At 43.6% G+C, this 27,239-nt stretch overlaps 1 protein-coding gene across 2 annotated transcripts in view; it reads right to left on the bottom strand.

Moving 5' to 3' along the window:
• Positions 1–27,239, bottom strand: part of FRMD4A (FERM domain containing 4A) — a gene marked incomplete at both ends in the record, with an annotated part of 620,566 nt that overhangs the window by 463,450 nt on the left and 129,877 nt on the right. The window contains one exon of one of the 2 annotated variants that reach the window (XM_079698802.1): positions 6,557–6,589. The exons of the other annotated variant lie outside the window; for it this stretch is intronic. Coding sequence (XP_079554928.1) covers positions 6,557–6,589 — 33 coding nt within the window. Of the gene's footprint in view, positions 1–6,556; positions 6,590–27,239 lie in introns of those variants that run through there. 2 annotated transcript variants of the gene reach the window in all.

Raw genomic sequence — 27,239 nt, 5'->3', positions numbered from 1 at the left:
TAAATCAACTCCCTATTTTTTTTGTTTGTATCAGAAATCCTCATCGTACACCCTCCCCTCCTTCAGTCATGTCACTATTGACCTGCCACACTCATAGTCCAGTTTAACTATACGGCATGAGGTCAGGGGCTTGAGGGCCCTCATCTGTCTTCCTTTTCCCAAGTATTCAATACTAGTGGAGCTTGGCTTACCAGCCCCTGGGAGTGGCCACCTGGGGCCCTGTTATCTCATCTGATGAAGCCAGTGGCCCATGCCTTTTCTCATTCCACAGGGCCATCCAGGCGGCCTCCTCTGTGACTGCATAAATTCTCCTGGGCCAACAAAACTTTGTTGGTACACGATGAAAAAGGACCATCCATGGTTTTGAAAGCCCAACAGTTGCCAAGCTGTTTCGCGGTCTGTTCCTGGCTCTTTCACCTCCCTTCTGGGGCATGGACGGTGGAACAAGCCTTGGGTCCTGCATTTGCCCAGGTCTCGTCTCCGAGCACCAAGCCCTCACTGTTGGGAAACAGGAGAGTTGTTCTGCCTGGGGAGACCCAGCAGATGCACCCCTCTGCCTGTTCCCAGCTCTCTCCTCCCAGGGGGCTTGTAACCAGCGCAGTAAAGATCACATAAGATAATGCGCATTCAACTTTACAAGATCTAAAGCACAAAAGAAAGACTGTTCTTTTATGAAGGTGTCAGTGAAGAGAGGACCAAACCAAAACCTGGGGCAGAAAAGTGATTTTCTCGAGGTCCTGGAGAGGAAACCTTTCAGTTTAAGCTGAATCTACAGTCTTTTCTTCTAAACAATCTCCCTATCGTAATTATTTTTTTGTGAAAGGCCTGACAGTAATGAGAGCTGATTTACGCTCCAAAGGCATCTGTTTTATTCTGAGCTCTTGGAGCTGCACCTTGACAGGCAGGGCCCTGACTTCACAGGGATCTTGCAGGTGGGAGGGGCTTTCCTTCTGTGTTTCAGCTCGAAGATTGATGGTCTGCCTTTCCTACTTGTACTCATGACTATGACCATTCAATCCAAACACTTGTCACATGCCTTGCATTTCTGTATATATTCATTGATATATTTGTTCACACACTGATACTAGTAATAGCTAACATTTATTATGGCATGCCAAGACCCTATAGCAATTATCTTATTTACTTCTCACAACAACCTACGGTATTGGTCCCATCACTGTATGCATTTTATGCATGAGAAAACTAGGCTCAGGAAATTACACGCTAGTCAGTGGCAGAGCTATAGTTTGAACCACAAGTTTTACAGGAGCTCAAAGTAGTCTGCAGTCTGACGAGGAGAGGCTATGGTGACTCGTGCATCTCCTCTCATTAACCAGATAAATTGTCCTATGGTCCCCAACTCCTCTCCACAATTCACAGATTCCTTGAAAGAGGTTGTTTGAAAAAAGAATAAAGTCGTTTCTTGATCGTACCCAACTGAGTTCAGGGATTCAATAAATGCACTACAGTAGCTCTTTGTAAAGGAATCTGGTGCATGCCTCATAAACAAACCTATTTCCGGTTTTATTGGCTTTATGGTGAATATTCACAGCATCACAAAAACAGGGCATGTCTCAAAGTCTCCTCCTGGCTTCGCAGGTAGGATCATCCTGACCTGTCTTAGAAGCCTCTAGATTAGAAACTGTATAAACCTTTCTCAGGAAAACATTTTGTTGTCAAGAAACATTGCCTTGAATTTAATCTACAGCTGCCATGTTTCAGCTCCAGTAGTTTTCCTCTTATTCAAGTCTCCATTAAGATAAAGTGTAGCCTGTCACTCGCTGGTGAATAATCTTGTATATATTTAATGTGTTTGAAAGTAATTGTCAAGTCCCCCCTTAGTCTTCCCAACTCAGACTACATCATTCTTTAGTCTGTACTGACTTCCAGTTCAGAGAGTTCTTTAAATGGGAGATTCCAATATTGTATCAGAATCTCTGCATCAAGCAGGTAGAACACAATGAGTCATTTCAGACACTCTCCTCCATGGAGTCCTGGCAAAGTCTCAAGCAGCCTTAGCACAATTCTAAGTGACTTGACGGGTTTCCTGTACTGTATGATAATTGATCTAAAGAGCCAGAGAGCCTTTGTACTCGTTTGATTCTTTCTTTTGCTCTCTGTATTGCCTGTAATTTTAGGATGTTCACATCTTACATCTGTATCTAATGTGCTTCCAAAAGTGCAGTGTGGTGGAGAAGGATTGTCCTTGAACTAACAGCAGCTGCTGCGTGGGGTACTTACCCTGGGTGCACAAGAGCCAGACACAATTCTTGTGTTAATTTCAATTGCTTACACTTTATCAGCTCAGCTTACATTTCTCCTCAGTATCCCTTTCATAAATGGCCTGATCCTTTCAGAATGACTTCCCTTAGATATCTACCTCACGCCACAGATCAGAAGTCGTTCCTTCAAAAAAAAGTAACTGAAGTGCAGTAAATGACACAATATCTTTGAGGCAGAAGTTAGGGAATCAGGCATAAATAGCACCTTCTCTGGGGAGTTAGCTAATTATAAATGGAGAGCAGATAATAAAGGCCAGAGTATCACGGTATTCTAAAAACCCAAGTTAGCACACGGAAGAGTTACTAAGCTGTCAAACTAAACTTTTTAAAAGTTAATACTCCATCCTTTGTAGAGAAGTTAATTTCAATCCATTTACAGTGCAAGTGCTTGATAAAACATATCTGTAATGTTGGATATAAAAGATGGACCTCCCATTTCTCAACAAATGAAAAATAGGACTACCATATAATCCAGAAATTCCACTTCTGGGTATTTATCCAAAGGAAATGAAATCCCTAACTCAAAAAGATATCTGCACCCCTTGTTCACTGCAGCCTTATTTACAAGAGCCAAGACATGGAAGCAACCAAACTGTCTCTCAGTGGATAAATGGATGAAGAAATTGTTTTATATATATACGCATATAAAATGAAATACTAATCAGCCATAAAAATGAAGGAAACTCTGCCAATTGTGACAACATGGATGGAACCTGAGGGCATTATGCTAAGTGTGATAAGTCGGACAGAGAAAGATGAATGTTGTAGGATCTCTCTCATATGTGGAATTAAAAAAATAAACTCACAGAAAAAGAGATCATATTTGTGGTCACCAGAGGCGGGGAATGGGGGAGGGGGGATTGCAGGTCAAAAGGTACAAACTTCTGCTCATAAGGTCACTAAGTACTAGGGATGTACCGTACAGCATGGTGAGAACAGTGAACACTGCTGGGTGTTATATTTGAAAGTTGCTAAGAGTGTAAATCCTAAAAGTTTTCATCACAAAGAAGAACATTTTTTGGCCACTATATGAGGGGCTGGATGTTAAATAAACGTATTGTGATGATCATTTTGAAATACATACATATGCCAAGTCATTACGCTCCACACCTTAAATGTACACAGCGTCATGGTATGTCAATTACATTTCAGTAAAACGGGAAGGAAAAGCCAAAAGATGGACCTTTAACCAAGCCACCTTCCTTTCCCTCCTTCCTCTCCCCTCCTCTCCCCTTTCTTTTCCTCTCTCCTCTCCTCTTGCGAATTCTGTAGCAGACACTGGCAAGCAGGAATCACAAGAAGCTGGAAGTGAGAGCAACTTTTCTGCCAGCTTCATTCACGGGAGGCAGTGCACAGAGGATTAGCGAGAATTATGAAAATTGGGAGATTAACAATCAAATTAAAAAGGACACTTTAAAAAAGTGCACAAAGAAGATTAATTATAAAATTCTTTCCTTGACCCTTCTAGGAGAAATGACTCCATTGGTGCCCCTCTTTTTTCTTCCCCCAGCCTCCGCAAACATCATTTGTTATGGTTAGAATTCTGAGGCCTGTGTCGTGGCCTGCCAGGAGGCCAGTCACAAGTATATCCATCAGCCTGGAGACGCTCTGAGATTGCATTATATATAAAAAGAAGAATAAGTAGTGTACTCAAGTGAATCCAGCCACCAGCCAAAAGCTGCCGTTAAGTCCCTGCATCACTGACAACACACTGACTGTGACGTGAGGAGGCCAGCTGCCACCCTGTCTGTTTCCAGGTATGTCAAGTGTGGCCACCACCCAGGAGACACTCGTGCTCAGGTGCCCTCTTTGCAAATGCCTTAATTTGAACGCTCGTGAACATTTTGCCCACCTCCTTTTGCCACTTCCAGTTAATCTCATGCATATTTATGTGCCAATTATGCAAATCCCAAGATAAAAATGCATTAAGCACCCATGATTTAGACTGGTTAAGTCTATTACACGGCATAATGAAATTAGTGCCTGATGTCCAATTTACCTCAACACTTGCTTTAAACTGTCAGTAAGTTATTAAGTAACCATAACACATCAAAATTTAGCGCTAGGAGGCTTTCTCTGTCCAACCCATCGTGATACTCTGAAATCAGAAACTTCCAGCTAAATCCTTATGAAAGGGGGAAAATATTCCAGAATAGACTTAATGAGACACAACGTGGATCAAAGTTTAAGAACATCAACCCACTGCCGCTGATCTAAGTCTTTGGATATACTTTTAAAAATCACTGGGTAACTTCAACAACACAGGACAGGGCAATTAAGGAACCAAAGCTGAGACCCATCAGAGGGTTCTCCTCCTGACTTCTACACAGTGAAGTCTTGTCCCCTAAGTCATGATGATACTGGAAGTTACCAAATGCAAATGTAATTTGAATCTTCAATACGGACCTATCGATTTCCAGAGTCAGAAAGAAAGAGGCTTAAAAAGAAGTCACAGGAGCAATTTAATCCACACACACAAATCTCATGAAAACTGAAAATTAGTGGGTTGGAGTAACAGTCGGTTTGCTATGTAGAGATTCTATGTTTGAACTCTAGTGGGAGCCTTCCCCCCACCCCCCACCGGGAGTTTCAATATTTGTTGTGTGATATAATGGTTAAGGAACAAGCCATGATGTGAATTAAACTGATAAACATAATATACGAGTAGTCCAACCCACTGACATCCATTTCTCCCATTTTCATCAGCCCCCAGTGTGACTGACGCAGTGTTTAGGCTCTGACTCATTTGCATCGGGAACTCCCCTCCAAGTCTATGAGAGTTGTACTCGCATTAAGGTTATGACTGCAGATTCATAGCTCTGATGGGAGCCGGACCGTGCACAAGACCACGGTAGAGGGTCAGTGGCAGCAATTTCAAAAGCTGGCCAAACGAACAGATTTTCATGCCATCCTCTAAAGCAGTCACACCCCACCCTGTCAGTAAAGAGACACAGGAATCCAATGCCATTTGCCATTCTCTTTGCAGTGCTGGACCACGTGGGAAACGGTACCTGCTGTTTCCACAGCACCTTGGATTGAGGTACGCTGCCTGCAACCAGAACAATGTCAGCTACGTGCTCCAAGAGAGCAAACGGGTCACAGAGGGGATCTTGCAGGAGATCAGCTGAGGCTGTGATCAGAAACTTCGGTAAGCAACTCATTTGGGGCGATGCTTCAAATGAATGACTGTCAAATGACGGGGGAACACGACGGGGAAATGGGGAATTCTCCCGAAGGATGGGAGGATTTCATGCTTAAGATTCTAGTTCTAACATCCTCTTAAAACACCGTGGTCATGCTCATTAACTAGCAGGGGAAAAAAAAATGTTCAATGACAAAAGAGTCTATTTGTGTTGCAATCACTAAATGGAGCACCAAAGAGATGAGGTAAATCAAAGCCTTAATCTTTTGGCTTCAACTCTGCTGTGTGGTTTTGGAGCCAATCTCCCTCTAATTTTTTGGAAAGGTAGTATTTCTAGCACGATTTAGAACTTCTGGCACACCCATTGAGAGTTATATGTGGATACGCTAGATGTCAAATCGACTCCTCATCATCTGAGCTTTTAATGCCCCATCTTCACGGCATTCCCTTTTTCAAGTGAAATAAACAAACTCCAGCCGGGAGAACAAGTCCCCAAACCCTCCGGGAGACCGGTGAGCTGTTTCCCACGAGCGTCTCTAAATGTTCCAGGACCGAGTTCCAGGCGGCAGGCTAGTCCAGTGCACTGGGCTCTTTTCCGCGGGTCTGGTAGTTCTCTGCGAACACGCTGGCTTCCAGAATGCATTAACCTACTTTCCACTGAGAATTCCCTTGCCCTCTTGCTCTAGAGAAGAGGAGGAGGAAAGAGGATATTTCGAGTGGGAGCTGGGCATGCTCCCCTTTAAAACGTGTTACTTCTTCTGCTAAACAGCAATAGAGAAATCGGTACTTCCTGCAATGCACAGCTCTGAGGGCTGCACAGCCTCCAAGGAAGAGTGACTGGAAATCCTGCTAAAATATGGCTGTCTAATCACCGAGAGGAGAACTCATTTACTAAGATTCCCATTGTCCACACTGACAGATGGTTTTCTCCCCCCTGCTCTCCCCTTCCCACTGATCAAGCTGCCTTTGAGGCGAGCCTATTCTTTGAGAGATCCAGTTGCATTCGCCAGCCTAGTTCTGAAACAAGACAAAAGCTCTGCGAGCCTCCCATTCACCGAGGCTTCGGGCACCTCAGCGGCCTTTTCCGTACCTCCAAGCGCAATCAAAAGGAATTGAGATCCAGTCTCCTTACCTTCGTCCTCATCGGAGACAGGAGCCCTTCCATTTTGGCGGAATCCTCATGCCAGCTTCCCTCTCCTCCAAGTTACTCTCTCTGCTCGCAGCCCTTAAGCATCCCGCACGAAAAGAGCCATGCCAGGAGTTGCTGGTCACTCCCCTCCCCCCGGTGGTGGCAGGGAACTGCCACCCTGTCTAACTTGAATTCCCAGCGCCTGGGGAAAAGCACTGCTCCTGGAGGAGCCTGCCCCTCTCCTCACCCTCTTCCCTCGCTCTTTCTCTCTCTCCCGCGCTCTCTCTCCCCTCCCTCTCTCTCCTCCCTCTCTCTTTCCATAATCTGCCTACAGCTCTCTGTGTACCAGCCTCACTTGACAAATGACTCCTGTCTTAGGTTCTGCATTTGAGCCCAGAAAAGTGATCTGCACCAAAGCACAGGGGCGGCTCGCCCAGGACAGGAGGCAAGGCGGGCTGAGCTGTGCCCGGGCATCCCCCGGCTCCCCAGATTCGGCTCCACGGCCGCTCTCTCTAGAGCTTACAGCCCAAGGCACTGCTGGAGCTATTCATTCACTCACTCCTCTTTTAAGGAACAGACCCTGACAGCCTTGCATCCAGTTGCCACCATTACTCAGCTGGTTTTCTGGCTGGTGTGCAGAAAGCCAAAAAAGAAATCTCACCATTTGGATATTTCTAGGTTCCCATTTTTCAGCCCAGTGTTGACATAACATCTGGATAGCTAACTGGGTTTTCTCGCTGTTTGACCAGATGTGTACAAGCATATAGGCAAAGCCTCTTCTTAGGAAAAGTTTCAAAAGCAGATTTATGGACTCGGTTCCTGAACAGCTGAGCATGAAATATCAAATGTGTGTGTGTGTGTGTGTGTGTGTGTGTGTGTGTGTGTGTGTGTGTGGTCCAGGACTCCACATAAACCAGGATTGAGTGTTTCATTCAGCCTTGTTGGTCCCTTGTAAAAAGTAGACAGTGAAAAAATATTGCCAAGATCTGGGTCAGGGCACAGTGAAATTGAAAAAGATGAGGTTTTCTGGAACTTCTTCATGCTTGAGAAATTCTCTGTGTGGAAATAATTCGAAATCTCTACATCATATGTACATGTGACACACGCATACCGTACGTGACCTCATCAACGATATTTAAGGCTGATGCCCCCTGTCCCTTGGATGGAACTTGTCTCTATCTGCTGCTTTTATGCCTGACTCTTGATACATCTCCAAGATGGGGCAACCCGCATGCTGACCTCCAGATGCTGTCAGAGGTTGGTCCTCTTACCCAGCCTCTTCCTTCATGTGTGCTCTTCATCCTTGATGAGCCCATGTTTTCTCCTCCAGTTCATACACCTGCATTCTAAAGAACCCCAGGGTCTACGCCAACTCTATCACCCCTGATTCCTCTCCTTGGCTGATCCCCAAGTCTTCGCCTCTCCACCTTTCCCTACTACATCTCAGGTGCACAACTGCAACCTCATTCTCATTCAACCAGGTACTTCCATCCTTTGGCCAGAGTCTTAGCATCCTGACAAAACTTCAACAACCCCAGCATATTGAGTGCAACGCTCTGCTTTGACCTTTGCCATTTCTGGGGGACTCTGGACCTTGTTTCTCTAGTTATTAGCTTAACCATGACTTTTTCGTATTCAGTATACCAGTATTTGGGGGTCTCTTAATCTTTTATTTATTCAGTTATTCAACAAAGAGTTGTAATGTACCTACTACGGGCTGGAATCTGTTCTAGTTTCAGGTGATACAGTGGAGAACAGGGTAGAGAAAGTCCTTGTCACCTCAGTTTTATATCAACCTCTACCCATGTTCTTGTGTTTCTCTGTAAGATTGTAAACCCTACCATGAGATTCCCCTTCCACTACGACTCCACTCTCTTTGAGACCCTCCTGCTAGCAGGATACCCAGTATTCACTTTCTGAGGCAACTGAAAACTAATTTGTTCCACAAGAATGCCGTTCCTCCACCTCCATCTTTAATTATATTCCCTCTTCCCCAAACCCTTCCTTTATCCCATCAAGGGCTTTATTGTTTTGCAGGGGAGTGAGGGAGAAAATCACTCTTGTTTTTCCAAGATAGCCACGCTCATCTGCCCTACTTCCTAGCCCTGGACATGAAAACAGGTTTGCTCTTCCACTCATTTTTGACACATCACTCATTCCATTTAGTTTTCATCCCGTTTGATTCCTCAACCACCTGGACAAAGGACATCCATCGTGTACCTTTTACTTCCCACAACGCTTCTCTGAAGGATTCTGTTCTGGTCTTTGTCCCTTCCTAGTCGTGGAGCCCCTCTCACCAAGATGACCTATTTGAATCACTTTTCTCAAGCTTTCTCCTTGACCTTTTGTTTGTCTTTGGCACAACTGATAACCTCCTGCTTCTTGTCACTCTCTTTGACCCTAGATCTCCCAAAGGGTTAAAGTGGCAGAACAGAACAGGACTGTGTCAGGTTAGAAGAAAAATTAGACTGATTATATGTTTGAGGCTAGTTGGTTTCTGACCAACTCCAAGCATAGTTTTTGGAACCAGAACAGCCTTCCTGAGCCAGAGGAAGAAGCTTGAGGAAGGAATTTGGAATCTCCTGTATTATCACAGCAAAGGAGGAAAGTGTAACATTTCTGGTCATTCACACTCCAGTCCTCCAGCTCCTGGAGTCTGGGGTTGCTCACCATGTTCATAGTAGTTTTGAGGCAGGAGACAGATGGACCCCGGGGCAAACGGCTGGAGTGTGTGTCCTGTGGACCGATACTCCAAGACGAGAATAACGGGACAACTGAGAGATGAGGCTGGGCCCTGCCCAAATAGAAGGTAAGACACCACATATTCCTCATTCTCAAAATCAGGAGACCTCCCCGACTACACGTGTGCAGAAAGGCTCCTTGGAGGTCAAAAGGGGGGTGATGCTAAGTGGCTAAGTCTACCCATAGGCCTCTTAGGTAGAATCCACCTTGGCTAAGAGATGCATGTGCACTCATGGGAAGATCCTGAGATATACCAAATACAAACTTTGAACCAGGGAAATCAAAATGATTGGCCAAAGGAAACCCAGAAGAAATGCCCCATATTAAGTGATTCAAACTACCACGAGGGCGCGACTCTCTCTCTGAGCCCACCCATGTGCCTGTCCACACATACTGCACTCTTTTTTCTCTTAATGAATACTTCACTTGTTTCACTACTTTCCATCTTTGTGGGAAATCTTTTACTGCAAAGCCGTAGGGCCAGGGCCTTTTCACTGACCACTGGTCTAGTGGCTAGGATTTGGTGCTGTCACCATCACGACCCGACCTCAATCTCTGGCCGGGAACCAAAACCTGCTTCAAGCCACCGCTGCAGGCCGAGGCCACCCGAGATCAGGCTGAGAGGTCCCTGACTAACCTAAACCTTTGAACATTGATAGAACCTGGACCAAATTAGGATCTTGATGGTGATGGTAAAGATAGAAATGATAATGGCTCTCAACCACTTATCTTGTACTAGGTTCTGGACTAAGCAACTTTCATGAATTAGCTCACACTACCCCCTCAGCTACCCTATGAGGTAGGTACTATGCTTATTGCTATTTTGCGGATGCTTTGGTTAAATAATTTGCCCACACGATGGATCTCCATTTAGCTCAATGAGGCCACCATTAGTAGGAACACTGTTTCCTTCCCATCTCCTCCACCAACATAAGACATATAAAGAGTTCATGGTCCGTTCTTTATTAGCTACTGACTGCAAATTAGGCATTTGAAACTATATGATTTTAGGCTACTGTGTGAACTTTAGTACCTCATTCACTTATTTGTTCATGAAAACAATATTCATTGGCCATCCACCTCAAGCCAGTTACCATGTAAGATACTCACCAAGCACAAGTCTGGTGTTTATTAAAGAAAGCGAGTTATTTGTGAGATGGACCATACCAGCCAATTTGCTGCCTGTCATTTCCAAGTCCTTTAAAGAGTGACCAATCCATCTCTTATATCTAACTTTGTTAGATTTATTTGGGGGATGGGAAGGGGCGGGTAGTGGTGGGGGAGCTTTTAGGAAATATTCTAACCTGGGCAACAGATGTGCCACGTCAGTTGACAATAACGACCAGCTCATCAGTTCTCCTGACACTCTTAAGGATGATCAGTGTGGCCAAAATATGCAAAAGTGGGAACAACCATTCACATTTCTCCCCCTAGATTTCCTTAGGTCGAGGCACTCTCCGCTTACAATTTCATGGTCTGAAAGAGACCCTTCCGCTTCAAAAAGGGCAGGAGTTACCATCTGGGATTAACGCAGCCTTGGAAGAAAAAGTCAATGGATATCAAATATACAGAAACCAGTACAATATCAATTAAGTTTGCATCACAGGGAAAGGGAGTCTTGGCTCAAGTCTGTCTCACGGAATTTCCACTGCGTGGTAGGGGCTTCTGACCTTGGAGGGAACATTCCTGCACCAAGGAGCCTCTCTTAGCAAATACCTTTCTCCTTTTGGCCATCCTTCCTCCCCATTTTGACATTAAAAAAAAAGAAGAAAGAACTTCATAATAAACCTCTCTAGGCCAGGAGCACTTGGAAATGTCACAAAGGCCATTAGACCAGGTCTCGGTCAAAGGCTCAGATTTCCCATCTCTCTTGCATTAATATGCTGACCCTTTCTTCCCCACATTTCTCCATTTTCAAGGTTAACTTCTTTAGTCCCCTTGTAGTCTCTGGGGACCACAGCCAGTTGCACATTTAAGGCTCATTATCCGAGGATGGTACTGCCCAGCTTCATAAACAGTTTCGATGTATTAAGATAAGAGGACTGTGACCTGACAACCATTAGGGTTTTCCCTCTGTGACCCATCACTCCTTACTTCTTACTGGGAAACCTCCTCATTAAGACTTAGGCTTTCGGGTGATAAAGCGTAGAAAAGACCTTATTCTCGGATGGGTTCCAGATCTCTTGGGCAACACTCTGGGACTTACTTTAACTCATGCCATACATTTCCCTCCCATATCTACTTTCCGCTGCCTCTGCCCTTGATCTTGGGCCACACGTGTTTACTTTGCTTTATAATGTAAATATCAAAACAAATCACAGAGAAAAGTTCCACTTGCTACATGCTGAACCAAACGGCTCAATGAAAATTGTGAATTAACATCCAAATGCTTGAATTTATGTTTGTATCCGGCAAGGAGAAACATTCTGTAAGTTATCGCAATACAAAAATTATACACTGATTGACGTTTTTCCCAAGTGCTTTCACAAGCATCGCCTTTCTAGAACCTCACGATAATCCTGCGTGGTGTGGCAGGTATTAATCTCCATTTCGAAAAGTTGGAGAGGCTAATAGGAAGAAAGTAACATTTACCGACTATAAGTTTTGTTCTGGCTTTGAGCTGAGTACTTTTAAGTGCCATCTCATTTTGTCTTCAATGGTACATTATTATCCCTATTTAGCAGATGAGAGAATGGAGAAGGAGAGAATTAAGTATCGTGGTAGATTGCATCATTTAGCCTTAATTATTCATGCATTTTGTTATCCATGACGTCTGCCACTCAGATTCTGCCATACTCTCTCACTTCCTCTGGGTGTGGCTATGTGACTGCTTTGGGCCAGTGGGATGTTAACAAATGCGGTACAAACAGAAGGTTGACAATGTCCATGGGAAGGGCATACCCCGTCTAGTCTGCTGATCCCAGGCAGTGTGTTTGTTAGGCAGCTAACGGATACAATAACTTATCCAAGATCACAGTTTCTAAACAGTAGAGCCAGAACTAGACACAGGATTTCCAACTCCAAATTTCAAGTTTTCCTACTCTACACAGTTCCGAAAACAAGTCATGTAGAGCGATGGACATGATGATCATTCAGGTATTTTCCAGACCTCTGGATCAGTATCTGAGCTTCAAGACACACACACGGGCTTCCCTGGTGGTGCAGTGGTTGAGAGTCCACCTGCCAATGCAGGGGACACGGGTTCATGCCCGGTCCGGGAGGATTCCACATGCTGCGGGGCGCCTGGGCCCGTGAGCCATGGCCGCTGAGCCTGTGTGTCCAGAGCCTGTGCTCCACAATGGGAGAGGCCACAACAGTGAGAGGCCCGCGTACCGCCAAAAAAAAAAAAAAAAAAAAAAAAAAAGTTGCACAGTCTTTCTAAAATAAAATAGGGACCGAGGGCTTCCCTGGTGGCACAGTGGTTGAGAATCTGCCTGCTAATGCACGGGACACGGGTTCAAGCCCTGGTCTGGGAGGATCCCACATGCCGCGGAGCAACTAGGCCCGTGAGCCACAACTACTGAGCCTGCGCGTCTGGAGCCTGCGCTCCGCAACAAGAGAGGCCGCGACAGTGAGAGGCCCACGCACCGCAATGAAGAGTGGCCCCCGCTTGCCACAACTAGAGAAAGCCCTCGCACAGAAACGAAGACCCAACACAGCAAAAAATAAATAAATTAATTAAAAATAATAATAAAAAAAGACACACACACTAGCGCTTTTGTGTTACTGCATATCAAGCACAAGGCGGACAACATTTCATTCTCAATGCTCTTTTCCCTCCACTATTTTCATTCTGCAATTGCAGAAGCCTGTGGGAAGGTGGGTGCTAGGTTCTAAGTCCTGGCTGATCAGTCATCTCATCTTTACGATCTTCCAGATGCTCTGTCCCGCATTCTAGAGAACAGCAATTGCCAAAAGTGATCAGCAATCAGTACAGCAGTTAATTGGAATCTAGCCCTGGGAGACATCTTCCTTCAGCCGTTCTTGTCTTTCTGAAAAAGTGCCACACGGTGGGAAAAAGAAAACTGCTTTTGTTCATCCTCATGCAAACTTGAACTGGAAATGGGTTTCTACCGACCCCGTCTGTTTTACAAAAGGAAAAAGAACAGAATGACATGACTTTGCAAGGTGTTTGAAAAGAGGTATTTACATTTCTCTTTCTTTTCTTTAAGGTTTTTGGTTTAAGTGCTCCTCCTCAAGAGGGAGGAAACCAACAGCTGCTGTGGCCTCAGAACATTACTCCTGTGTTTGCTTAGAAGACCTCTGGGAGCAAAGATAAGGAGAAAGCTGAAGGAGGGTACCGGGCGCAAGGCACCGAGAAAGCTGCTGGCACTTGCTTTCCTTCTGACCCCCGAGGAGGGGGAAGCAGTTGGATGTTCCTTTACCCCTCTCCACTCTCCTCCCTGCAAAGAAGGCATCTGTTAGCATTTTTAAGGCCTCCTGTTTCTGTTGGGGTCCTTATTTCAATGCTCCAAATAAGTCATTGTGCTGAAGGATATTGTGTAGCAGAAACACTTTTTCTTGATCTTTCTCTCAAAATGTTCAGGAAGGTCAGGCCTTAGACAAATCACTTTCAAAAATCAAAACCTGGACATGGATGGGACAAAAATGACAGTGATGTGCAGAGACGGGAATCCTAGCAGTTTCTGCTTCGGAGACTTTTGAACCCTTGAGCTGTATAAACAGAACAAGAACTTTTTTCTCTAATGTGCCGACCACACACTCTGGGGGTATGAAAGAGAGCCCCCATCTTCATCCTAAAAGCACCTCATTAATGACTGAGCTCATCTAAGCTGGACACTGAGATGCTGCATGGTTCTTTCAAGCCACATGTATGTGTTAAGAAATGTCTTAGTCCATTCAGGCTGCTACAATAGAAATACCATAGACAGGGTGGCATATAAACAACAGAAATTTACTTCTTACAGTTCTGGAAGCTCAGCTTCCAGAGGCCAAGATCAAAGCGCCATCAGATTCACTGTCTGGTGAGAGCCCACTTCATAGTTCATAGACTGTTGTCCTTTCTCTTTGTCCTCACGTGGAGGAAGGGACAAGGCAGCTCTGTGGAGTCCCTTTTCTAAGGGCACTAACACCATTCATGGGGGCTCCACCCTCATGACCTAGTCACCTCCCAGGGTCCCCACCTCCTAATACCATCATGTTGGCGATTAGGTTTCAACATATGAATTTTGGGGGACACATACATTCTGTTGATAGGAAGAACCTACTGTATGCTAAGCCCAGCCAGAGGCTCTGCTCTGAGGTTACCAAAGTAATGAAGACTGGTCATGGCTCTTGAAGAATTCCAAGGATTGGAGATGATTATACTGAGGGAGAACTAGCAGAGCGGGGCTGGACAATTAAAGTGGAACCAAAGGTGGGAGAAGTACTGATTCACATGGCATTGTGGATGGAGGCTTCACAGAGGGGGCTATTTTCGTGGCTTCAAGGCCACTATGTGGGGCTTACAGTTGTCAAGATGGTGGGATGGGCACAGAGAAGGGTAGACTGAAGAGAGGATTTCGGGTAGAAAGAGTAGCACATGAAAATGAAATACAGAGGAAGAAAATAACATGATGCTTGAGGACAAAGGTAAGAACACCAAGGTGCTGACAAGTGATCTCCAAGTTATATGATTTTCCCTAATTTAAAACTTAATTTACACCTCACAGTGTTTGAAAAAAATCTAGACACCACGCACAAATGAAATAATAGGCATAATTCACTTTATACCATCAGTGTTTTCTTGAAAATTTGCATATAAATTTACTTCACATTCTGCAGGAAATTCTTTTATTTCATGAGTGCTGATTCTTTTAAGTTATTTAACACGACAAGTTGAAGTGTGCATACCTGCACAGTACTTGATGGTCTCTTTAATTACCAGTAGTGAGATTACCTAATAATGGAATTATGCTGAGAACGTGACCTTTCAAATGCCAAATGTGCCTCAATGTGCATTATTTTCATAGCTCTGAGGAGCTTTTCAAATCAATCCTGCAACTTAAATTTTGTTGGCCAGTTTTGACCTGAGGCACAAAGGAAAATAATTGCTTAATTCAATTTCTTACTGTGTCAAACTCATGGAATTAATGATAGATATTGATGGGCATCTTTTATCCCAAAACCTGGAAACACACTCTGGTTCACAAGCTGTATCTGAACCTTGAGATCTAAGTATGTGCTTTAAAAGCAAAACTAGTGACTTTCTTTCATAAACAGAAAAAGAGGCACTAGTGCCTGAGGTCACAAAGTCATTGGCATTTTAATCAGACAAGAGGAGTATTTCTACCTCGATTCTAATAAAACATGATTTTTCTGATTCAGAACCTCAGCCTGACCCCGAGAAACCAAACTCTGAATGTGAAGAGTACTGCCTTTAAACATAATGGTAATTAATCATAAGCATCAAGAGAAGTTATGATATGGAACACAGCTATAGAAAAATAGGTATTGTTTTAAAACTTTGCTATGATCATGGAATGACCACCTGGTCATGGTCTGGGGAAAACCAGATCATCAAAGTTGATGATTTTAAAATCAGATCATCAAAGCTCTTATACCTGAACTCATTTTCTATATCTAACTTGTTGAATAATCTTGGTATTTACCTTGCTTCTCTTAGCCAACTTTCTATTCTATTAAATGGGAAAATTACTAGTTCTCAAGTGTTCCCAAACCTTCCTAAATAAATGGGATTTTCTTTCCAATTTACGTGAATTTATTTGCTCAACAAAGATTAAAGTTCCCTATGCAAGGCATCATGCCCATCTCCCGAGGGGCATCCTGACTATTTGCAGACGCACATGCCCAGGCTGGGCAAGACATAACTCCTTTTTCACCTCTCTATGAAATAAATCTCCTGAAGCTTTGTTTCAAAGGAGCCCAGATGTATGGCACATGGGCTATGTGTCAGAAATGAAAAGAGAGAAGTTTGGGGAATTAAGTGGTATTTCTTTTTTCTTTTCTTTTTTTTTTTTTTTTTTAACGGAAACACTGGATTTCCTTACCGTATCCTTAGGTGGGGATCGCCAAGATGCAACTCTGCAGGCACAATGGTGCATAAACAAACATGACCACTAAAGTAGTTTAGGGTGTCTCCCTTTCATGTCTGAATATGTTTAGACAGTTACACAACCAGAGAGCTTGGAATGAAAGAAAACAATGCCCAGGAGAAAGGAACGCTTTGAATCTGGGTCGCTGGGCCTTGATTTTGCTTACCTTTCCTCTGTTAAACCAACCCAAGGCCATTGCACATCTTGATCATCCTTTGCCAGAGTCTGCATCTAGACAAATTTTTCCCAGATGTGTAGCTCAGAAATAACCTTCCACCCCACTTTTCCTATTAAGTATCTAATATGGCATAGCCCGAAGCCACTGCAGGGTCTAATCTGCGTGTCTGTTTCAAGAAGCCCAGAGACACCATTTGCATAAGGCTCTGGCTTTCTGGGAGACCTTAGGAGAAGGATTTAGAGATGGATTCTTTTCATTTTTTTCATTTAGTCCAAAACATCCCCAGGAGAGATATCTGTGACTTAACTTCAACAGTTGTAAAGTATTCTTGGGGACAGAGGTACCGCCCTAAGAGAAAGGAGAGGTACTGAAGGTCAGAACACAGCAGCAGAGGCAGACTCCAAAGCCCTGGTAAGTCCTGCCACGTGGTGCCACTTTCCTGATCTTCTTGGGGACTTAGGCTAAGTCCAAAAAACAAGAGAACTAGACCACTAAAATCTCAACGACATGGGCTTCCCTGGTGGCGCAGTGGTTGAGAGTCCACCTGCCAATGCAGGGGACGCGGGTTTGTGCCCCGGTCTGGGGGGATCCCGCATGCCGCGGAGCGGCTGGGCCCGTGAGCCATGGCCGCTGAGCCTGTGCGTCCGCAATGGGAGAGGCCACAACAGTGAGAGGCCCGTGTACCAAAAAAAAAAAAAAAAAAAAAATCTCAACGACATATTATAGTAGGAAAAAGAAAATAGACACAATGCATGAAAAGGGGATGTACCCATGGTTACAAAGCTGTAGAGACAGCGTTAGCATTGGAGGTGGGGCTGGTCAGAGCAGCCACGGCACCGATGTTGTAGTATCTACAGGTGATGCTCTCAGCGGAAGAGGTGATAGGGTGGCCATGGTGGTGGCAGAGCAGGAACCAGAATTGAACCTGGGTATGAGTGGCAGCAGCCTCGGTGGCCAAGGTGGAGAATCTCCAGCAGCTACAGGAGAGCAGTGGCAGCAGTAGCAGCCTCAGGGATGAGCACCTTTGGCAGTTCTAGAGGGACCTGATGGTGGCAGCAGTAGAGAAGGCTGGTACCAGCCAAAGCCACGGGGAAGAAGAATCCACGCTAGACCTAGAAGGTGTGGGGCTGAGCTGGGCTGGACCCAGCAGAAGCAGCAGTGGCCAGGTTCTGTGAAGAGTGGGAGAGAATGGTAACAGCAGTGGGGCAGAGATAGGCTTAGCAATGGCTCCAAATAAGAAAAGAAAACAAATACATAACAGCAGGCAAGAGTGCAGTCAGAGCAGAATCATTATGGGTCAAATGTAAAGACAGGAGCAGGGGGGATTCCCTGGTGGTGCAGTGGTTGAGAATCTGCCTGCCAATGCAGGGGACACGGGTTCGAGCCCTGGTCTGGGAGGATCCCACATGCCGCGGAGCAACTGGGCCCGTGAGCCACAACTACTGAGCCTGCGCGTCTGGAGCCTGTGCTCCGCAACAAGAGAGGCCGCGATAGTGAGAGGCCTGCGCACCGCGATGAAGAGTGGCCCCCGCTTGCCACAACTAGAGAAAGCCCTCGCACAGAAACGAAGGCCCAACACAGCAAAAATAAATAAAATAAAATAAAAAATTTACTAAAAACTCCTACCCCCAACATCTTCTAAAAAAAAAAAAAAAAAAAAAAGACAGGAGCAAGTCCAGAGGACCAGTTGCACAGAGTGCATGGTCAGTGGATCAGTGGAGTAGGTAAGGGTGTGAGCTGGGGTCCACATAGCTGAGCAAAGGAAACAGGATGGTCTGGGGACTCTGCTGCTCTTATATTCAATGTCACCCACATGTGATCCACAGGTATAGACTGTGCATCTTCTTCCCTCTTAATTATATTCATACCCTCCCGAGAGAGGAGAGGGTTCTTCAGCCTCTGAGGCTGCAGCTGTTGGACTGAGCTGCAGATTTCTGACCAGGGGATTCGGCAGGAGAGACTGTGGTTTTCGACTGCTCAAGGTGGCCCTGGGCATAGTTGTACCCTCAAGAATAATTTATAATAAGAAACAGCTTCTAGTCTAGAAATGTAGTGATGTTACTTCTCAAAGGCATAATAAGCCTTACTCCATGATATAAAAGCTCAGTATATTAGAGTTGAATTTTATATCGACTGGTCTATCCACTCACTTCACAGACAGGTAAACTGAGTCCCAGGGAGCTCGGTGAATTTCCTAAGATTACGTTAAGTCCTCAGCCCTCTTAATTCAATGTTCTTTCTTCTCCAACACACTATCTTCTATATATGCCCTTTGTCAGTTAAAGGTATTTTATTTAGACCAACCTTACAAATGCTGGTGGAATGACTTGGAAACTCTGCATGGACATTTGCTTTGACCTGTATCCAAGGCATTTCTCCACTGATCCTCCAGTGTACAGAGGGAAACGGACAGCCAGGTCTGGTGGGAAGAACTGATAGGGAGGACACAGGTCTGTCACAGAGGAGGTACCCAATGAACAGCTGCTGAATGACATGTCCTGGGGTGTTAGAAACAGACTCAGAGAATTTGGTTTTTATTTGAGTCCATAATTTGCTAGGAGAAAAGAAAGCAATACAAAGAAAGATAACACAAAGAGAGACGGAACTAACAGAAATGGATGGTTCACATTCCCCTAGGGCACTGGCCAGAAGATAAAAGCTGGGTACCATTCTGCCCCATTAATTGGGCAGAATTACAGGATGCCCAGGCAGAAGGTAGTTTCTAATGGTGGCCAATCCCTGCTACTTGCTAAAAAGAGAGGATATGATGGTCCATTAGGCTTATGGGCTGTGAGGCTGTGGCCTTCCCAGTTCCCCATGAGGAAGGTGAAGGGGTGCATCCCAGCAGACCCCACAGTGCAAAGTCCCCATCTCTAATATCTTACAGGAAAGGTATCTCCACCTACTTGGAGTCCCCTCAAATTTAATACATCCAAAACTCAACTCTAACCTTCTTTCTCCCAAATGAGCTACCTTCCCAGACCCCTAAATGCCGTCACTGATGGTAATAACTCTTCCAGTCAACCTTATACTCCTCCTTGCTTTCTACCTCTCCTCCGGTGTCCAGGTCCCAAGACCTAACGCCTGGGCTGTTCCAGTGGTCTCCTGGTTGACTTCACCAGTGTGTGTTTCTTTTTTTTTTTTTTTGCAGTACGCGGGCCTCTCACTGTTGTGGCCTCTCCCGTTGCGGAGCACAGGCTCTGGACACGCAGGCTCAGTGGCCATGGCTCACGGGCCCAGCCGCTCCGCGGCATGTGGGATCTTCCCGGACCAGGGCACGAACCCGCGTCCCCTGCATCGGCAGGCGGACTCTCAACCACTGCGCCACCAGGGAAGCCCACCAGTGTGTGTTTCTTAAATCGTACAGTTGGGTACACAGCATTCTCCACTAACAAATGTACAACAGCTCCCCATTACATGAAAATGTAGTTCAGACTCCTTAATTTGGCTTTTAGGGTCACCTACCATCCTCTTTCCTGTTTACCTCCCCTCCTGTGAAATGCATTATTCAATCATTCCCACTTTCCCATTGCTATCCCCTTATCAAGAATCTCCCCCTTAATCAATGAGATAAAGCAGGCAAAGGGCCCAGTGCCCTTTACTTAATCAGCACTCAGTAAATATTAGCTCTCTTCAAAGTCCACAGCCACTCCTCTTCCTTCAGGGAGCTTTCCCTCAGCAAACCAGCTCCCCGCTTAGCTATACTACCTATTTGACATTTAGCTTAGGCTACCTTTGCTGTTGTTATCTTTTAACCTTCAAGTGCATTTTAACCCTCTCAGAGCTCTTTGTATTTCTATCATGACGTATAGTGCCCTACAGAGAATAAGACCTTCATACCTTGCACTGATGTTGCTGCTGTAGCATCACTAGAAGTTATCCTTAGCTCCAGACACACTTACATCACTGGCTCACCTCTTCCCCCACCCATAGCAAAATTCCAGAAATGTAAGAATTTTAGATGGAGAAAGGAATAAGAAGAAGAAGGAGAACAAGTATTTATTGGTTACCTCCTGTACACAAGGCAACAGTCTTTGTTCTTGCATAAATGTCTTCTCATACAAAGGAAGAATAACATAAAGGAGTGAACTGATCTAGGCAGGATAACAAATGTTGGTGTCACTGCTTAGGACTGGAGTCCATAAACTTCCGACTCCCACTGAAAAACAGCCAATGTCAAGGTGAGTTTAGATGGATCTTAACTCAGCCAGATACTCATTAATGAGAATGATGGTGAAAGTGTTGGGGATATAAGTCGGCCTCAGTAAGAAATCCCTTATAAATTTAAGGAGAGCTCGGGAGAGATTTCTATCTGCCTTCCTTATGCTTGCAAGCTTCATGGTGTTCTGACTCTAGGGTAAGCCAAGGAGCACCTAGACACCTCTCAAGCAGTTGAAACCTTGGGCAGTTGGGGTTCTCTTCACAAGTACATCATTTTCTGAAACAACGTTTGACAAAACTTATCTAAAAGTTTTTCAGACATCACACTGTAAGAAAAAGGCTTTGATCATCACCCCCCTTTCACAGATGGGAAAACTGAGGTATAGACCATTACAGTGACCTGTCCATTGTTTCATGACACACCAGTATGAACCTCTCCTAGTAGGCTACTCTGTTGCTCATCCTAGAGTGAAAATGGGAGACTTTTCATGGCTAATGACCACCATTCATATATCTCATATGTTGGTGGCAACTTCTAAGAAAACTGGGCATCACAAGTGGAAGAGGTCATCTGCTTAAGGGAATTTTATCTAGATGGACACACAATTCATAAAACTACAATGTTGTTGCTATAGAGCTGTGGTTCATCAAAGCAAAGGTTGACACCCAGTTTAAGTACCAGCTCTTAGAAGAAAGACTATCATGGGATGGCTCTAGTTTACAAGGCCTGGACCCAAACCTAATAAAGGTTCTTCATGATGGTTCTGGTCTCTGTGTCACTAATTAGGAAATACAATCAACTGCTTTTCTGTTTCCCATGCAGCGCATCAGGCATCATGTGACTACTCAGAAGAACAAAAAGTAGCATCAGGCTGTTGCTATGGAGACCTAAGAACCATCTGAATTGCTGTGGCATCATAGAAGCAAAATTCCAATCATCAGTCTTTAACTATAGGGCTGTTGAAATCTATCTCATATTTTTAGAACGTGTGACATTTAACACACTGATGAATATTTCCAGCTTCAGAATATATTCCCTGCTTTCATATTTAGATGGGATTTTTCAATTCCACTGGCTGGGTTTTTTTTTTTTTCCCCCTCCTGGTAAACGCTTTATCTCCTCATGCACGATTGCAGCTCTTTATATATGTATTTCCTAGATGTCGCTTCATTCCTGCTTCCTATTTTCTCTTTATTCTATAATTAAAATTATTTTCTCACTGGCTGTGGATCTCCTCTTCACCAGGATATCCTTAGTTATATGTTTCATGTCCCTAGTTGAAACATCATCTAGGCCTCAATTCCCACTGGTCTTAACTGATCACACTTTAAGCCTTAGTTGCTAATAATCAACAGTTCTGAGTCCTGGTCAAAGGTGCATAACTGCTTCCCTGGTGATTCTTTATCTCTGAAGTTACCATCACCTTATCATCCAAGGTGATCCCAACTTACATTTCCAGGCTTTGTATGAAAATCTTTCTTTGGGATCTGGAATAATAGGTATGTCATTTCCACTTTTTTCTCCATGAGAATTGCTAAAAGGATTTCGTTTAACACCACCGTTCTGGAAATAAACACACACACACACACACACACGTTGTTTACCTTATTTGAAAGATGTTGAAAGAGACTGATCAGCTGTTAAAAATAACAACTCTAATAACTTAGTTGGTGTAAAAGAAAAAAACAGGAAAATTTGAATACATAGGAAACACAAATGCTGTTCAAAGAAAAGTGTTGAGGACACGGTTGTGTGACAAGGTCTCCTCCACATTCTTCTTCTTCATCCAGATCAGCCTCTTCAAACCTTCTGGTTTATGTAAAAGCCTTCTCCTTTGAACCTCTTTCCTTAAGAGAGTTTCAGGATCTCTTGGACTTATTCATTTTCTTCCCCTCTCTAAAACCTCTCCAGAGAAGTGCCTTCTTGCTCTCTCCACAGTGTCAGACAGTAAACTCAAGCACACTGGTGGGTAAGGCACTACCAATGTGTGATTTTTATTAGCCTGTGAATTTCCAGGAACTGACATCTCTGCCTCTACATAACTGAATTTAAAAAATAATGAATTCCTTGAAGAAGTTTTTAAGCACTCCTGAGTCAACGTTTTCTTCCAGAGGTCACCAGAATCTACCAGAGGATGATGTATTTATTTGCTATTACATCTCTAATCACCCCCAGTGGGCTGCAGTGTGAGGGCTGTGTACACAGCAATGTGCACCAAATATATTTGCACAGAGAATCATGCCACAAAGAAAATAAAGGATAACACCCTGTGTTTGCTGACTTCAACATCAAGGACTGCACTGTTATCCTTGTCAATATCTAGGTCAAGTTAAATACCCTGTTCAGAAATTCCACTCTGGGCCAACCATGGCTAATTTTGTTTTATGTTTGAATGAGATTTCTGGTAACCATGATCTGCTGAAGAACACTCTCTTACTTCAGATGACTTTTAAACACGTTTTGATTGTCTGTACACCAGTGAACTGTACCTTTACTCTACCTTGCTTTTTCCTGTTAGGTTGCCTCTTAATTAATCCATCAATCCACCAGGAATACTGCACCCAGGGATGTGCCTTGCATTGAGAATTGTGCTGTGGAGGCAATGGGAGAGCCTTTGGTGACACTTGACCTTAACTGTTTCAGGTCTGAAGACCTTGTTTCATCAATCAGAAATGAAACATCCATAAGATGAAAATGTCATACTGCCTTGCTTTTTATTCCTTACAGTGTCTTATCACACACCAAGTGTGCAACAAAAAAAAGTTGCCCAGGAAATGAAAAACCATAGGAATGAATACAGAACCAGATCCAGATGAATCTTCAAGGAACTTACAAATTTGGGGGGTAGAGAAGAGACCAGAAATGATTCATAATTAATAAAAGACAGTCTATGAAGCCAGCAAGATGATACAGTAGAGACCAGAGTCCTTTAAGAATGCAGACAGTGGAGAGGCAGTTAAAGAGGATAGAATTAGGGTGGGGGGCAGGGAAAGAAGTCACCGCACTTGGGAGATGTGGTTTGGATTTTTCAAAACAGGCAGAATCTGGAGACACGGGGCAGAGACAGTATAGGGAAAGGCAAGAGCGGATAACCTCAAAGGGCAGCGCTACGCAGGGCAAGAATAACAGGAGACGAAGCCAGAACCGACTGGTCTTTGCTGAGACCCTATCACACGGGGGATCTGCTTGTCGGAAATTGCCGCTTAGATCTCTATGCTTCTAGTTTGCCTCTTTAGCAACAATTAAAGTGGTTCTTTAAACATGAGTCTTTACAAAGGCCAGAAAGATTCATAGGAAAAAGCCAAATACCATGGAATAAACAAGAGACCTTGTTAATCAGTTATCGTAAGCATAGCACATTAGCAATAAACTAAAACTTACATATGCATGTATAGATACTTATAGGAGATGACCCTCTCCCATTACCCACAAAGGAACCATCACTGCCATTTCACTCACCCATCCTCTCACTCAGCCATCCTCACACCATGTCCACCCCTGCCACATCCCCAAGCCTCACAGTCTGCTGATAGACTGACTCACGTTCACCTAGGTATGTGCTGTATGCTGTAGGCTGCACCTTAGATCTATGATAGAGTTTGAGTTTCACATGAATATAAGGATTTTCTTTTTTTTTAAATTGAGGTGAAATTCACACAACATAAAATTAACCCTTTTAAAGTGAACAATTCAGTGGCATTTAGTACGTTCACAATGTTGTACAACCACTACCGCTACTTAGTTTCGAAATATTTTCATCACCCCAAAAGGAACAGGTGAATATTTTCATCACCCCAAAAGGAAAAGGGGAATATTCTCATAACCTCAAAAATATGGTGAATATTTTCATCACCCCAAAAGGAAAGGTGTACCCATTAAGCGGTTGCTCCCTGTTCCTCCCTCTCCTCAGCCCCTGGCAACAACCGAACTGTGATCTGTCTCTATAGATTCACCTATTCTGGCTTTTCATAAAATGGAATCATACAGTATGTGGCCTTCCGTGTCTGGCTACTTTCACTCATAGTAATGTTTCTGAGGTTCATCTGTGTTGTAGCCTGTGTCAGTACCTTATTCCTTTTTATGAATGAATAATATCCATCAGGTGATTTGTTTATACAATCAGCAGTTGACGGGTATTTGAGTTGTTTCCACCTTCTGGCTATTGGGAATAATGCTGCTCTGAATGTGGGTGTGCATGTATTTGTTTGAGTCCCCGCTTTCATTTCTTTGGGGTCTGTACCTGGGAGTAGAATTGCTGGGTCATATGATAATTCTGTATTTAACTATTTAAGGAAACATCAAATTGTTTTCCACAGCAGCTGCACCAACATCTGGATTTAAGCTGGAAAATACTGAGAGCCCCATAAGATTGCATTTAGATGTCTAAAGCTGCTCTCTGCCCTCTCCTATCCCTCAGCAGGTGACTGGGTGTGTGCACTTCCTTATGGGAGAGACAAGATTCACCTTCCCCAACAAAAGAGGCACCTGTAGGCAGAGGGCATGACTAGGCAAAAGGAGAAATAGAAAATGTTAAAAAACACATGGCAAAGCAAATCAAGAGCTTGAAGAATGACCTTCCTTCTGTATCTAGAAATTATCCTAAGGAAATCGTCTTAAGATGGCATAACTATTTATACATATGGAACTCATTACAGAATTATTTCATAGTAAAACTTATATGTCCAATCTGCAAGACAATGTAATTCTCTCAAGGTACATCCAATCATATTTTTAACCACATTTTATTTGTGAAAATATTCACAATAGAATATTAATTGGAGAAACAGTTAATCACAACTATATATTATGATGTCGAGTTATAAAAATGAATATATAATTATACGTAAACCCATCAATGTGTGTATGTGTGTGTAGTCTGCATGCATGAAAAACAGAAGGAAATATGCCAAAATCTTTATAATGGGACCCCTGTGATTATTATTTCCATTTTTGTATTTATCTCCATTTTCCAAGTTTCCTACAATGAACATTCTGTAACTAAAACAGGCAGAAACAAACCACTGAGGAGATGCCAGAATATTCACCTGTTTCTTCATTAATTCATCCACATATACATTCCTATATTTACTCATCAACCACACACCGAGGCCTTTTTTCATACCACTGGGCTAGGCATTGAGGAGGTTCGTGGTTAAAAAAAACAAGGAGCATTTCTACCTTTGAGAACTTTTAATTTCTGAAATGCTAAGATGATGAAATTTATTAAATCTCACATTTCATGATCCCCCTCCTTCTTATCTACTTAAATAAAATTTAAAAGCTTCCTTTTGCTCTTAAAAATTTATTCATATTTATATTTCAAATGTCCTTTAAAAAATGCCTCATCTGATTTCACAGACACCATTAGATGAAAATTATGAACCGCATCCTGGTTTTGGAGAGGAATGTCCCCTTTTCCACTTCAGGCTGGTCAAAGCATTAAGTAATTGTCATTCTGCTTATTTTCCCTTCCTTCCTTAAAAATTAAATAGCAATTCTTATTCTCAGGGCAGGTTTAAATAGAACAATAAGAATTTTTAGTAGTAGTATATGTTATTTCTTTCTTCTATAGTGTCAAAAATAATTTACCGTATTCACCTGACAATCCTTTTTATGGAGTCTAGATGTCCTAATTTTTATTTTTGCTTGAGTGGAAATGTCCAGAGGCATTCAGGATATTGCCTATCATAATCCAGTAAATTAGAAACGGAACAAGAACTAGAAACCGAGTCTCTAAAATCTGGCTCAGGATTTCAGCAAAATTTTAAAAGAAAACATACCTAGGAGAGAAGCATACCTGTGTGAGAGAGTAAATCTTTCTCACAAAAGTAAAATGTCTCCCCTGTGTTTCTTTGCATTAAAAATCAGTTGCCATCAGGAAATAGCAGAGACACACAGGGCTGCAGTTATAGGCTGAAAACTACCTGTACAAATCATTTCCCTAAGGTTCCCCATTTATTCCATTCTCACCTCAGATAATAAATAAACTTGCTCAGTTTTGAGCATCAACTCTGACTCTTCTGGATGAGAGATCTCCAGGTGTCCCTGCTACAGGAAGAGTCAAGCTGGGTCCATTCAACTCCTTACATGATTGCCAGGCAAGGAGGTGGTAACACTTGGAAAAGACCAGAGTGAAACCAGCTCCTTTTCTGAGGGTATAGCCCATTAGGAAATTAATAGTTGCAAGTTGGATTAGGTCCATCAAAATCTTCAGCACACATACAGCCCAGGAGAGGTTCACGGAGGAAGAAGGCTACTGCACACACCACCATGTTTTCCTGTGCCCACACCGACCACACACGAACTAAGAATCTGAGTCAAGTTGTTCTTTACCACTTCACAACACTGAAATATTTCATGTGATATATTCAGAAACCAGTGACCATGTCTCTTTATTAGCTTGTTGTGAAAGATCAATAGAGACAGAGATGCAACAAAGACTTTTCTCAGGGAAGGCAAATCAGTTACAATGGCCAGGAATTGCAAAAACATATTCTGCCTCCCATCTTAACACCTTTCCAGTATACGACTAACTGCTGAACAATCATC

Source organism: Hyperoodon ampullatus (assembly GCF_949752795.1).
Source record: "Hyperoodon ampullatus genome assembly, chromosome: 3".
Taxonomy (NCBI): Eukaryota; Metazoa; Chordata; class Mammalia; order Artiodactyla; family Ziphiidae; genus Hyperoodon; species Hyperoodon ampullatus.
This window is presented reverse-complemented; position numbering and strand designations above follow the sequence as displayed.